This window comes from Hemiscyllium ocellatum, chromosome 1 (genome assembly GCF_020745735.1).
Source record: "Hemiscyllium ocellatum isolate sHemOce1 chromosome 1, sHemOce1.pat.X.cur, whole genome shotgun sequence".
In the NCBI taxonomy this organism is placed as follows: domain Eukaryota; kingdom Metazoa; phylum Chordata; class Chondrichthyes; order Orectolobiformes; family Hemiscylliidae; genus Hemiscyllium; species Hemiscyllium ocellatum.
In genome coordinates, this window is record NC_083401.1 from 135,867,450 (window position 1) to 135,882,444 (window position 14,995).

At 38.6% G+C, this 14,995-nt stretch overlaps 1 protein-coding gene across 2 annotated transcripts in view; it reads right to left on the reverse strand.

Annotated features, from left to right (window-relative positions):
* Positions 1-14,995, reverse strand: part of fras1 (Fraser extracellular matrix complex subunit 1) — a 439,192-nt gene that overhangs the window by 247,638 nt on the left and 176,559 nt on the right. For both annotated transcript variants that reach the window (XM_060826343.1, XM_060826334.1), the window contains exons 6-9: positions 12,265-12,398; positions 5,704-5,787; positions 4,558-4,659; positions 1,836-2,027 (exon numbers count right to left, since the gene is read on the reverse strand). In XM_060826343.1, the coding sequence (XP_060682326.1) occupies positions 1,836-2,027; positions 4,558-4,659; positions 5,704-5,787; positions 12,265-12,398 (512 nt within the window). The remainder of the gene's footprint in view (positions 1-1,835; positions 2,028-4,557; positions 4,660-5,703; positions 5,788-12,264; positions 12,399-14,995) is intronic.

A 14,995-nucleotide genomic window follows, 5' to 3' on the forward strand; every position in this document is an offset into this window, starting at 1 on the left:
TTCGTGAATATATAAATCAAGATTATCAATTCAACATCTTTTATTGAATTCAAGGACCTGTACTGAAATGAAGGATAATGGTTCTCCCAAACCTGAATGGAACTACTCAAAGTGTGTGATTGGCATAATTTAAATTGTTCTGGTGAGCAAACTCCGTCCCATGACATTATCATTGCCTAGCAGAAAATCAGTTCAACATGCTGTTGAGCTAGCCAAATGTTCTTCAATGGCTCAGGAAATAATAACATTATAAACCAATCCACTGTGACTGAATACTTTCTCTTCTTAAGATGATGACACTCACAGCAGCTGAAGCCTCTGTTGAACACTAAAATGCTATAACGGGCATAATTCCCAATTTAGTGCTCACATAGTCAGGAGCAGGTTGGGGGTTGCAGAAGGAGGGTACCAAACCCCCAGCCTTCCAAATATAGCTTAGTCGTGATGATCCAGAAAACAGAATCCATGTTAATTTCAAATACCTGCTCCCTCACAAATGCTCTAAGTATACTGCATTTCTCTCTGATGAGTACTGGTTCTTCAAACATAGTTTCCATCTCTAAATGTGCTCCAAAACACAATGTTCCAGTTTAAAACTATCCACAGGGAATTAAGATTGCACAAAGATAATTTCAAAGTAGTAGCTCATAATTTATTGAGCAAAGATCTTTGTTTGTCTACTGACAAAAAAAACCTTCAACTTCCTTCAAAAACATTTTTTTTTGCTATGAACTGTTATTGATATCAAATCATCGAAGATACTTTTAACCGTTCTTGAAAGATCTTCCTTTGCTTGTTTAACAATGCTTTTGATAAACTAATTACGAAGTTCAAGAGGGAGAAGCTAAACTAAAGTCAGCTGCTTCCATCTATTCTTAACATTTCTGATGCAGAGTTTAAGAATATCTTTTGGATACAAATCATCAGGATTGCTCTGTCCAATGTGAGGTGTACCTATCCTGAATCTACTTGCCTGAGGTTAGACACTCCTTGGCTTTATGGAGAAGGCACTAAATGAATAGTTCTTATTTAAAATAATGATTTTTGGGTCTATGCAAATAAAATCAAATTCTTTAGGTCAAAAGACAGGTTTTCATTAACATCTCTCATTTGTATGATGTTCCTTCAACAAGGCTGAGAGGTAGGGGCAGCACTTCTCACAGCTAGGTTCACTGCATCCTTTGAAGCACCTTAATCTATATTAGTCCTCACCTTTACCCACCTCACACTTATGATTCCTATTGGTTGTTAGTATGAATCACTGGGCACAACCCCATAAATCACTTCAACAGGCAGGGCAAACCAGTGAGGTCAGCTATCAGGCTTTTTTCTCTTACAAACTAAGAAATTGGTTCACCTTGGGTGAGGAAGATCGATTCATGTGAATCGAATGGATGAGACCATTCTAAGCTCCAAAGATCTTGAATGCAGTTAAGCATCTTGTTATGAAATGTGTAGGACACAAAACACAGATCACATCTTGGTGACCTATATGATCTAAATGTATCTCCAGTGGTCTAGACTCATATTCCACTGGACCAAGGTATGTTGGGGTAAGGGCTGATGATGTGCCAAGTCTCTCGCACTCTAATCAATTTACACAAGTTATGCTCATCAGTTGATGTACTTGGTCATCTTCACTTCAAAGGATGAACAACATAACTTCAACTTTACCTATTAAATTTACAGGCTGGAAAACAGTGAAGCTGAAATACTGGTACCAGCTGAACTAATTTTTTAATAGGCCTTTTATAAAAGAAATGCAGTCCTTTCACAAATTACCATAAAGTCACACTGTCATTTTGCAATAGCAACAATAACATAGATTCCCTTACCCATGAGCACTTCACTCTGGCACATTCGGCAGTCTGACAGATGACCTGTCCCCTCTCACACATACAGAACTCGCAGCCAGTTACATTCCACATCTCTCCATGATACCTGGTGACACCTTCATATAGACAGCTCCCTTTCCCAGACACACATTCCTCACAGCAACGGCCAGGTCTTCTGATTTTATTCAGGCCCTGTGGAAATAAATATTAAATATCAAGTGGAAATGAAGTGATCATTCTAACAGATGAAAGTCTCAAGAAACAATCAAGGTATTTTTGAAAGTATAATTGCAGTTACATTACACTGTAAACATTTGCTATAAACTCTGTCTTACAATTGTGGACTCCACAATCACCTGAAGGAGCGGCGCTCCGAAAGGGAGTACTTCCAATTAAATTTGTTGGACTATAACCCAGTGTTGTGTGATTTTTAACTTTGGAGTTAACAGGTATGCTGGAAGGACAGTGTTTGGGCCTGTGGAAGGTCACTCCTACTTCTCTTGACGCATAAGCTGCATTGGAAAGACAGTTACTCAACAGAGCCAGAAATCTTGACCATGTTTCCTCAAGATCCAGGAACACTGTCCAGCAAGAATTAAATGTAAAACGAAATTAAAATTTCCTCAATCTCACTGAAGTATTTAAATGAGCATCTTTCCTCCTCGAACTGAATTGGTCACTCACTCCTGTGTCAGTGATATGGTATGTGGCAGAGGTTCAGGATAGGTTGGGTTCACCTCCCACCCATACATTACCCACCCCATTTCTTGGGACTAATATTTTGTCGGCTGAACAATAATGAAAAATCATAAACTACTGCTGTCTTCACTGCCTCTATTTATTATTTATGCACATTTAGGTATATAAATCAACAAAAGAAAACAGGATTTTAAGTCGGTATCTGAAGAGAAAAAATAATCTTGACCATGACCAAAGAATACTTTTCACTCCTGCTTTTAAAATCACTTCCCAAACAGTTTAGCCATAATTAAATGTCATTGTATTATGGGCTGATTCCTCTCTGGTAACTATGTTACTTTACAACTGTAACTGAGTGTACAATTACAAACATATATTTACAAATAAGTACACAACAAGTGTTATCTTCAGCAGATTCAAAGCACCAATTTATCATCTATCCTTAAGAATAGGAAGCTGGTTTTAATTACATTCATGGTATGCAAGTGGCTTCAAATGAAAAATCATTCAGAATTTCAGTCAGAGGTGTCATTTTGATGGATTGAGAGTTCTTTCTTTCCTGTGAAATTTCAAACTTTTGTTTGGACTATATTTTTCCCTTTGCACTTTAAGTCCTTGAGTTAAACACTCAAAGTTAAAACTGTACATACACAATGCTTCGTAGTGTTCAATAACAGCACCCTTATCTCTTCACACATACTTCAAAAGACCCCACCTACACACACTCTAGCCTTCAGGGCAACAGAAAAGCTCTTTGACAAATACTCACATGTCCCTCATTGAAATTACCTCCTAAACACACAAATTTACGGAGTTTACAATTTCGAGACAGGTGAGGATCAGTTACTTGGTGTATTTTGGGAACACCCAAAAATATTATAAATCTTTAATTACATAAGGTGCATGCATCTGCTGGGCTAGTCATATCAAACAACAGGTGGGAATGTTTAACATTTGCTCACAGCCAAAATATGCCCTTTAATCAGTATTGAAAAATTTTGCAGCATCTGTGAAGTTTAAGCACCCTACTGCTCACAAATCCTTCAAACATGCCACAAGATTTGGTCAGTTGACAGAGAGAAGAACCCAATAGGTTTTATGAAGTATAATTTATGGGAGGCAGGCATCCTGCCACTCATAAAACATAAAAGGTTACATTACATAATAAAACGCATCATCATAAGCACTGTCAAAGTTGTTCTGTATCTGCTGAAAAGGAGGACTAACAAAATGTCCATCTTTCATTGAAGTGGCTGTACTGGTGTGTTAAAAATTTGCCTTTAATCCAGTTTCCAAGAGATCCAAATCTGTAAACCAACATCCAGTACAGATGTTGTCAGCTTCAGCTTCCTTAAAGCAACTGCAGACTTGTCACACCAGTTTTTCATAATTCTGCAGATCTATCATCAGCATGAAGCAGGTAGCTTTAGCAGTATAAATTCTGAATGATGTTTCAATGACACTGTTTTGGTTTGGATTTGACAAACCAGTGTCAAATTAAACCGAACAGCTGAGATACACTTGACTTCACACCACCACAAACTCAATTAACCTGCTCAACAATTAATGCGTACATAATTGGAAAATGCAAATTGAAAAGTAAAGATATATTCAAATTGTTATACCTTCCAACCTGGTCACATGGGAAGTGTCCCAATCAATCAGTCATTGTAACTTCAGCCCTGTTTGTCCCACATAACCAGGATTCGGTGTGGACATTCCAGCTGAATATTTGGGCATTTCCTGACTATAAAGGATTTTACCAGTGAGCTTGTTCATCCAAGCAATAGTGAAGTGATGCTTACACATATGGGGACAACATTTCCAGTTTCTGGGCCTGGGCATTTCAAATTGCCTGGGAACTGCTACAAAGGGGAAGCTGCTCACCTGAATGATCTAATGGGCAGATGATTTTTTTTTCGCCAATTTAAACATACTTTCTGAGCTGCACCAAAGAAACCCTTCTCCATGCAATCCCACAGACAAAAACGTGATTTCTTCCATCTGGTTGATCGGCAATTACCTTTTCACAAGTCAATGATGGACATAGCTGCGCGTGACATCTAATTTCACCACGGTCACAAATACAACTGGTGCAATCATTCTTCTTCCACTGACTGCCATGCTGAAGAAACAAGGAGCATATCATTTTAGTAAACATTCTGGACATAAAGTATTCTCGATAAAGCATTGCTCAATTAACCAGAATGCAATCAATTGATGATTAAGCAATTTTTGAGGATCAGCTAGTGCTAATCAATTCTCTGCCAAGCTCCAACAGATGTCTGATTAATCAATGGGAAATAAATTGTTTGATGACACTTTGATATATCATATCATCCAAAATATTCAAAAACATATGCGTTGCCATAGACTCTGGTTGCTCACAGTGACCTCCTGGTTTCAGGTGAGGAAAACAAGGAAGAGGGAACAGCAGTATGATGTAGGGAGTTGGTAGGGGCAAAGGGAAGCAGCAAAGTGAGGGGGCATCAAGGAGGGAGGTTGTGAATGGGAGACGTGTTGAGCAGAAGATGGGGTGAACAGGAGAGTCATGGAGGAAGGGAGTCTGTCGTGTATGCAGGGAGCTGCAGAGACATGAGCTGCTGTGTTAGTGAGCTGCAGAGTTCAGGAAAGTCAGCAAGTTACAGAGTTGGGAGAGACAGCAAGTTGAAGGTGGGAAGTACCAAGCAGGAATCAAGGTCAAAGAACTAGAACTGAAATTCAGAAACAGTTATACAGGACTCAGAAGGCTAACTCGATGTCTCTTGCCGCAGATCCTGTGAGAGAAGGCTCTCCAGCATTTTCTGCGTTTGTTACATACAAGTAGAATCTTGGAATGGCAAAAAAATTATAAAAAGCACACGGATCAGTGGCCCTTGCAAGTAAATTTTTCAAGGCTCAACTCTCTTTATTTAGCATTATATAAGTGCAAATCTTTCTTTTTTTTTCCCCTCTTCTTTAAACAAACAGCCTTATCACATATTACATAGTAAGGCAAGCATGACTGCCAAAACAGACATCTAAAAATCTGATCCTAACCACATTTAAAAGAGAAACCATGGAACATCAAATAGCAGCTTATCACAGTGTCAGACCTGGAACATGGCCCGCAAGTGAAGAACAAATCTTAACTCAAAAATCTGAAGTTGCGGAGTAACTTCAAGGTTACCTTGTACCGCTTCCCTGCCAATGAACAGGATTTTGGCAGACATTCAGGACAGCAGTTTCCAACCTGCATTACAACATCTTCATCCTAAAGTCAAGAGGGAGGCAAAGTGATAAATTATAAGCATTGTACAATCCATTGCTGAAATTGTAATTTATTAATACTTAAATTCCATAAGATAAAAATAGCCATTTACAGGCATAAACGGACTGTTGTATGATGGAGAAAAGCTCTCATTCATCTCATCTCATTCTGCTATTGTCGCATATTTCAAGTCAAACGTTAAATTCTTTATATCAGCCCAACTGCCACCCATTGGAAAATTTCTAAGTAACGTTATAAGTATTTCTATTGTCTCCAGATCTCTGATGCATATTCTGCCCTGTGAGTGAATTCCAGTGCTTCAGACCATAATTTCCTCATTCCTGTTAATTCCTCCCTGGTCTTGACAGAGGGGAAAAAATATAGGAAACAGAAGTACTTCGCATCGAAAGCAAAATGCTGATGGTGGAAATCCAGAAGTATAAACTGAAAATGGTTCAAATATTTAGTCAGTCAGACAACATTTGAGGTGAGAGAAACAGAAGTTATTTCAGGTCAAAGACCCATTCTAGTGAATTTTCGTCAAGCTGAAATATTAAGTCTATTTTTCTCTCCAAAGATGTCAACTGACTTGCTGAATACTTCTAAGTTTTCCTCTTACCATTTTGATACACCCCCATCTCTTCATATCCCTTATGTATTGCAGGGCTGAGTTTCTGTGGCATTCACTGGACTATCCACCTCAGCTAAAGATCCATGGAAGCCCCAAGGAAGTGGCACAAATGGACACTTTACATACAAATTTATTTTTCAAACCAACAACATTAAAGCGTGCTAGGTTAGACACCTGCTGTGGACACACTCACAAGTAAAACCTGCTGCAACAGAAATAAAAGTCCCAAACATTAAAGACAAAGCTTACTTTTGTAGGCCAGAAGGTTCAGGAGTGCTTCACTGGAGTGCATGAGAAACATGCAAGACTGTGCTGACCCAGACTTTACAGTCCTCTTACCTCATTCTCAAAACCTCCCCAAGTGACTTACTTCAATCCAAGAAAGTGATCACTGACCTGCCCAAACTTCACAGAGTAGCAGCTAGCCCATGCCTATATTGATGGGCAGTAATATAGCAGAATATCAATGAAGTCTGGGATGCCCATGACAATTCAGGGGCAGGAGGCTTGGTGCCTTTTTGCTGCTCACCAATCAGGAATTAACATTTGTTGTAACTTTCAGCAATCACAACTAATGAGCAGGAGAATCCCTGTTTGACCTGTATCTCCATTTCACGTTCAGATCAGGTAGTGAACCTTCAGTTTGAACTAACCTTATAATGTTTTATGTTGGTGTGTGCTAACACACTACCAGAACAAATTTCATTTTTTTTTAAATTAAGATACAGGTAGTTGAAATATATCAATTTATTATGAATAAAAATGTGTAACCATGAAAGAACTCATAATTAACTTCCATTAGTTCCCTACAGATTAAGACAGAAAATTCAAACTGAATCTCGAGAGGTTTCTGTAAAGTCCATCAAATTTACTAACCTTGCAGATTACATTGATTTTGTACTGCCAACAGCCCTATAGTCACTCTACAGAATTAGGGGTGTATTTAAGGCAATTATGTTGAGTTCATGTTAAGGTTTTGTACAATCGGGGTTGGGAGCATGGCTAACTGAGCCAGTATTTATTGTCTATGCTTAACTGCCCTGGAAAAAAGGTGGTGAGTTGTCTTTTTGAATTGCTGCAGTCAATGTGGAGTAGCTACAACTACAATGCTGTTAGGGAGTGCCAGAATTGACCCAGCAAGTGAATATTTCCAAGTCAGGATAATGACCGCCTTGGAGGAGAGGTGGCAGACGATGGTGTTATCATGGTCGTACATTTGGAAGGTGCTATCTAAGGAGCACTGGTCAATGTTTGTGAAATAACCCCACATTGGCTCGTATTCGGTCTCCAAGTTACCTTTTATTTACTCATACATAGTACTTGACACTGGTCCAGCTTCCCCAGAGCCAGCTCTCTGACATTCCTGTTTATATTTGTCAGCTGAGGCTGCCTGATCAGACCAATTAACAGACCGAATCAGGAAACTCATTCTATGAGGCCCACTTGGCTGACCTCCTTAAATTCACTACAGTCTATACTGCATCTTATGGATAGTACACATTATTGCTACTGTATGCCAGTCGTACAGGGAGCAATGCTTTGTAGTTTATAGTGCCACTCAAATGGGCTGCTTTGTTCTAGATGGTGTTGGGCTTCGAGTGTTTTTGGAGCAACACTATTCCAGGCAGGTGGGGAGTATTCTATTACATTCTTCATCAGATTTCTGGCTTGTACCTTCCAAATGAACAGGCACTTGTTTGGAAATTTTTCTTCAGAAAATTGTCCTTTCCTTTATCCAGGCAAAATAGTTTCTCTTTTCACCTCAAATTGAACAGCTTTACTTGCTCTTGCAAGTCACCTATTGAGACAGCAGGATAACCTCACTCATACAATCACCACTTGGAGCACTACAGTTTTATTCCTGCATGTTGGAACTGTTCCTTCTCTCTTTAGTTTTCCAGATTGACAACTAACTTACAAATAATCTGGACAAACTTGGGGGGATGGGGGGTTAAAACACTGAGCTCTGCAAGCCAAATTGCTTAAAATGAAATAGAAGCAAATGTCCTCATTAAAAAAGATTTCATTTCCAAACAGAATCACTTTATTTTACAGGGTCCAGTAAAGACCAACTATAAAACATCAATAATTGAACAATGGCAAATGTAGATCCAAGAAACATTGAAGTGCAGCACTTGGATGTAACTTTGACGGGGAAAGCTTATTATTTATTTAAGCAGCTTTAATAAAGATAAGTTTTCACTTGAAGTGTTCTTTAATCAATCAATACAGCTCTAGCTAATGCAAGAAATATGCTATACTGTATCATGGAGAACAATTTTATTTATTCACATCAACCATATATTTACATATTCCATGACAATGAGATGGAATCCAGAACCTAAGCCTAAGTCTAATCAGTTGTGAACATCATTCTCTCTGGCTTACTCTAAAATGAAGCTATTAACTTTAGCACTCTTAAAAATTAATATCTTACATTTCAAGCTACCATGCCAAATTGAATACAAATTACAAACTCGAGGTATACTGTTTGACTGTGAGCCCAGCTTTCTTCATGGACATACATGGAATAGCGTAGGTTAAATGGGCTTCAGATTGGTATGACTGGTTGGCGCAACATCGAGGGCTGAAGGGCCTGTACTGCACTGTAATGTTCTATGTTCTTCTTGCCAACCTAGTCATTCATGGACAGCACATTCTTTTGACACCAAAACATCATTCACTTCTGTCCCTACCTCTCACTCGGTCACTGAAATCTCAATTCAAACTTTTAAAAACTTAAACATTTTATGAGATTCTTCTAGTCATCATCTTCAAACTTCACTGTCTACAAGCCACATAGAATGCTTGAGTACATACAACAAAGTCCACAAAGCATCACTCTTGACTGAGCTGGTTGAGTCCAAACTAGCATATCTGCTAAACTGGCTCAGCAGTACTTGGTAAGGAAATAACAAAAGGGAAAATATTCTTAACCTCAGTCACCAATCTGCTTGCTTCAAATGGATCTGCTCTCAACAGTATCAAAGTCCATTACTAGTCTTCAGATTGAGAACACCCGCAACTCAGGACTGAACACCCATGAGTATCAGCAACTCAATCTGCAATATCATGGCCTGGTATACCCCCGACTCTACTACATCATCAAGTTTGGGGATCAGGCCTGATTCAATGAGGGGTTCTGAAGGGCATGTCATGAGCAGCACCAAGCAGACCTAAAAATGAAGTGTCAGCCTGGTGAAGCTATAGAACAGGCTTACTTGGATGTCAAACAGCGTAAGTGATAAATTGAGACTGATCAGATCTAAGATCTGGAATCTGGCTACATCCAACTGTGAGTGGTGGAGGACAATTAAATGGCTCACTGGAAGAGGAAGCTTCACATATATCCCAATCCTCAAGTTGGCAGAGTTCAAAACACAAGCGCAAGAATTAAAGCTGATAGATTTGCAATAGTGCCGAATTGATGATGCATCTCCGCCTCTTCCAGAGACTGCAAAGACTATAGATCTTGACCATTCTCCAGCAATAATATAAATAATTGTTCTCCAGAACATGCCTCACCCTACTCAAGCTGTTCTAGTGCAACTACAACATTGGCATCTACCTGACAAGGGCAGCACAGTGGCTCAATGGTGAGCACTGCTGCCTCACAGCGCCAGGAAACCAGGTTCGATTCCCACCATGGGCTATTGTGTGGAGTTTGTCCTCACTTGACAAACAAATGCACCTTGGGATTGTGCAAAGAGTGAACACATTATACTAATATTTTAGAGTTAATTTTGTCAGGTTTTTAATTGTATATTCTCTGCAAGTGAAGAAAGCTACACAAGTGCAAGTTGTTCAATTTTCAAGAGTATGTTGATAATTTTATACAGTAAAATTAATACATGGCTGGCAAACATAGTTATACGCATTGTTTAAGGCAAGCTACAAAAAAAAAGCTGATGTTATGAATTTACTAAGAACCTCACAGTAAAATAAAAGCAGTTTCCTTTTATGAATTAGACTGGCTGTACAGAGTGAATGCAAGCAAGCATGATGAAGAAACTCCATGCTGCAAGTTTTCTAAGTTGCACTTGAGACTAATCTCTTTTGTTTGCCTGTTTAAAATCTTAAATACAATGAAATCATTCAATATTCTATACCAATTAGAACCCAGTGGATTCATTTACAGATGTTTTCTTACTGTGCTGCGTTAAATCCCAGTACATTAAAAACAAGCAGACAATACACATAATATTTTAATGCAATTTCTTTCCATGAATTACCTTGAAAGTATCAATTCCAGAGATTATGACTTGGCAGAGTACTGAAGCAATTCAGTGTTTAGGCAATTGAAATGTTAACAAAAAACACAGAACAGTGGAATATGAAATGTGCTTGTACATGGTGGTAGTGTCTCTATCCCAGAGCCAGGAGGCTTGGGTTCAAGCCCCACCTGCTTCAGAGGTGTGTGATAACATCTCTGAACTGACTGATTAGGAAATAGCTATAAGTAGAATGTATTCAGAATAAAAGAGCAGGCTTTGGTGTGTGCGCAAAGTGGTTGGAACAGAAACATGTGACTAGATTTTATGTCCCAAAATCATTTGGAATTGATTCAGGAATTAAGGAAATTGAGGTGGTTAGGTCATAAATGTGAAAATCCTCTCAAAACAATCACACCACAAACTCCCGACTGATGAGTAAATACTCTCATCAACAGTTCATGACTTCAAAATCAGTAATTTCAATTATGTTTAATAGTACTGGTTTGCTTTAATGAAATTATTTTAACAGCTGATTTCATTATGAATATGTGGCTGAGTTTCAAAAGCTAATAAAACACTTCATATATGTTTGTTTTTCAGTTGTTCAAAGGATTGAGTTTTAATGGGTGTTAAAGAATTATCTGTCTTTGTGATTTGGCTTCTAAAAAAGAATTGATACTTTTCACAATGTAATAACCACTGAAGGAGATTTCATTTTGTTATTTAAACAGATTGCCAATAGAATAAAATGGCTCAATATTTGACAGTTTTATTAAAGCGCACTGAAAGAATTCGGTGTTGCCTTGATTTTCAGAGCCTTTCTTAAAAAATTTTATTTCAAAGCCTTTTCAATGGTGTTACATGCATTGTAGAAATTGAGTGAGTCACTATCAAGGACACACAGGAAACACTAAGGAGGACTGGGTTGGGTGGACAGATGGAGGGAGAGGGTTAGCTGGAGTGGGGAGGGTCTGGGGGCATCATATTGATGTAGGGAGTTGGACAAATGTCCCAGAGAATAAGGCCAGGCCTTTCCATTAACTCCCTTAGTACCACAGGCTTTCTACTCTGCTACAGGCCTACTTAGGGAAGTGACAGATCCAAACCTTGGACACACTACCCCGCCACTTCCCAAAGTCTCTGGGAGACAAAAATATGGAAAAATGAGAGGAAACAATGGGTTCAAATTGCCTTGACTCATATGTCCTTAACTGGCAAAAAAAACCCCAGCATACTGTCTTCCTGAAGTCAAAGCCAAAGCCCAATGATTTTCAGGTTCCAACCTTATTCAAATATAACAGGTAAGCTCCAGGTTCCAAATGGACATGACACTGCAGTTTGTCAATTGTGGAAAGACAGGAATTTGGCTGCACAACATGCCACACTCATCAGCAGGTTGGTGTCTGGTGAGGTTTTATGGTGACCATGCTTCACATGGGCCAATAAACCAATTTGCGTTTGATAATTGCAATCCAGGTCCTGAAATGTATCGAATCCCAAGACATGTGAAGTTCTGTGCTAAAATAAATATAGGCAAGAAATGGAGGTCAGAGCTTGACATCTGTCTCAGGATGGATAACTGAAGATGACTTTTCACTTTTAAATTTAAATACAGTACAAGAATCTGCCACATACCTTCTTACAGTATAACGGCTGGCACTCTGCAATGTAGCACTGCACCTCACCATTACTGCAGACACACTTTGAACAATTGGTTAAGTTCCAGTCTTCACCATCCCTATACATTCTTCCCTCATAAAGGCATGACTCTGTTTGTAGAAGTAATTGATGCAAAAAATTAGCAACATGGAAAAATAAGATGTGAAATTCGTTGCTGCCCTGTTATTTTGATTACACAAGAACAGATTTACATTGTTGGTTCTGCTGCAACACATGTTTCTTCAACGCAAATTGACTTTAACCTGATTGAAAAATTTAGACTGTTATTTGTAGTATGCAAACTTATCTGTACTGGCTATAATGTGATTCCAGCCCCATTAGTTTAAATGCGGCTGTTATGGAATTTTTTTTATAACACAAGATTGCACAAGGATGGAACTATTGCATTCTATTGGAACTGACCATATTTGAAAGCAATTAAATCTAAAATAGGAAAGAATTGCTGTTAAATAACATCCTATTCCTTAGACATCTAAAGAACTTCACAAACAATTTCACGGCCACTTGTGGGCCATGGATGAATGAGGATGCCAATATAAATGCCCAGTTAATTTGTTTTCATGGTGATCACTGAGGATTGAATGCTTGCTATACAACTGGTTAACCTTCTCTATCGTGTACTATGAGGGTCTTTTATGTCAATCTGAACAAGAATACAGGGTCAGTGTTTAATATGCTGACCAAAAGGTGGTAGATCCAACAGTGCAATATTCTCTGAATACTACAATGAGATGTCAGACTACCTCTCTACGTTATATGCTCAAATTCCGAGTGTGGTTTGAACTGATTATCATTTAACTCAGAGACGTAAGTGCTATGAAATCAGACAAGTGGACTGTTAAAGCACACAAAAAAAAATTAGCAAGCTTCTCAGACAGCACCTTCCAACTGCACAAATTGCTACCATCCAGAAGGCAAGGACAGCAGTTACTTGGGAGTACCACCACCTACAAGTCACCCTCTGAGCCACTCACCATCCTGACTTAGAAATACTTCTCCAATCGTTCAGTGTCGCTGGATCAAAATCCTGAAACTCCCTCCCTAACAACATTATAGGTGTATCTACATTAAATTGACTCCAACTATTTAGAAAGACACATTTCTATCAGTTTCACAAGGACAATTAAGGAGGGACAATAACATTGTCTTTACTGTGGCCGGTGAAGCCCACAACCTCAATGAATGACTTTTTAAAATCCTATTGCAGATCACCAAGTGTCTATTCTGGAATAATTTTCATTCATCCTATTGATCTTCACTTTTACAAACACATGAACAAGGAACATTCATAGGCCACTCAGCTCTTTGAGCCTGCTCCAACAATCAATAAGACCATTGATGATTGGATTTGAACCTCTACATTCCTGCATATCTCTACCCCTTGGGAAACAAAAATTTATCTATCGCTGCATTAAATTATTTAAAAATCTGTATCTACTGCCTTTGAAGAGGGTAATTCCAAAGACTCTCAACTCTCAAACAAAAATTCCACTTCTCTGTCTTAAATTGGTGATCACTTAATTTTAAATTGTGACTCTCCCCTCCCCCACCCAATTCTAGACTTTTCTACATAAGGAAACGCCTTTCCACATACACACAGACAATTCCCTTCCAGATTTTATGTTTCAATTAAGTCACCACGACTTTTCTAAACTCCAGATAATATAGGTTTAGCCTGTCTAGACTTCACTCATAAGGCAATTCACTCATTCCAGGTATTAGTCAAGTAAAACTTCTCTGAATTACTAAAGTGCATTAACATCCCTCTGTAAGGACAGTGACCATTCTATGAGCTCTGCTGATTTGCTGTCCCTGCATACTAACCAGTGATCGACACATGAGGACACTCAGAATCTCCCTGTATTCTTTCACCATTTACATCATATGCTGTTTTTTATTATTCTTTCTGCCAAAATAGACATTTATATTCTATTTGCCAGTTCTTTGCCCACTCTCTTAACCTATCTTTATCCCTTCGTAGGCTCCTTACATCCTCTTTGCAACATTTCTTACGTATTTTTGTGTCATCAGCAAATTTCATTACTACACTTGCAGTCCCTCTAATTTATATAAATAATTTGGGTGAAAGAGTTGAGGTGTCAGCACCAACCCCTGTGGCACATGACTCATGACATTCTGCAGCTTGAAAAGGACCCATTTATTCCTGCTGTTTCCTGTTCACCTGCTAATCTACCGTCTACACCAATACGTTACCCACAATGCCATGAGCGTTGAGCTTCTGCTATAACCTTTGATGTGGCACTTTATTAAATTCCTTGTGAAAATTACATACAACATATTTACTGGTTCCCCATTGTTCATAGCATAAGTTATTCTTAAAAAATCTCTAATAAATTAGTTAAGCATGATTTCCCTTTCACAAAACCATATGGCTCTGCCTGTTTACTTTAAGCTTACCAAGAACCGTTATAACCTCTTTCAGAAGAGCTTCTAATATTTTCCTTTTGACCGATGCTAAGCCAACTGGCCTGGAGTTTCTTGCTTTCTGATTACCTCCCTTTCTAAATAAAATGTTTATATTAGCTACTTTCCAATCTCAAGCAACTTTCCCCAAATCTGATGAGTTTTGGAAAATTAAAACCAACGCATCAATTACCTCACTAACTACTTCATTTACGACTCAAGGATGGAATCCATCAGGACCCGAGCACTTATCAACTCGCAG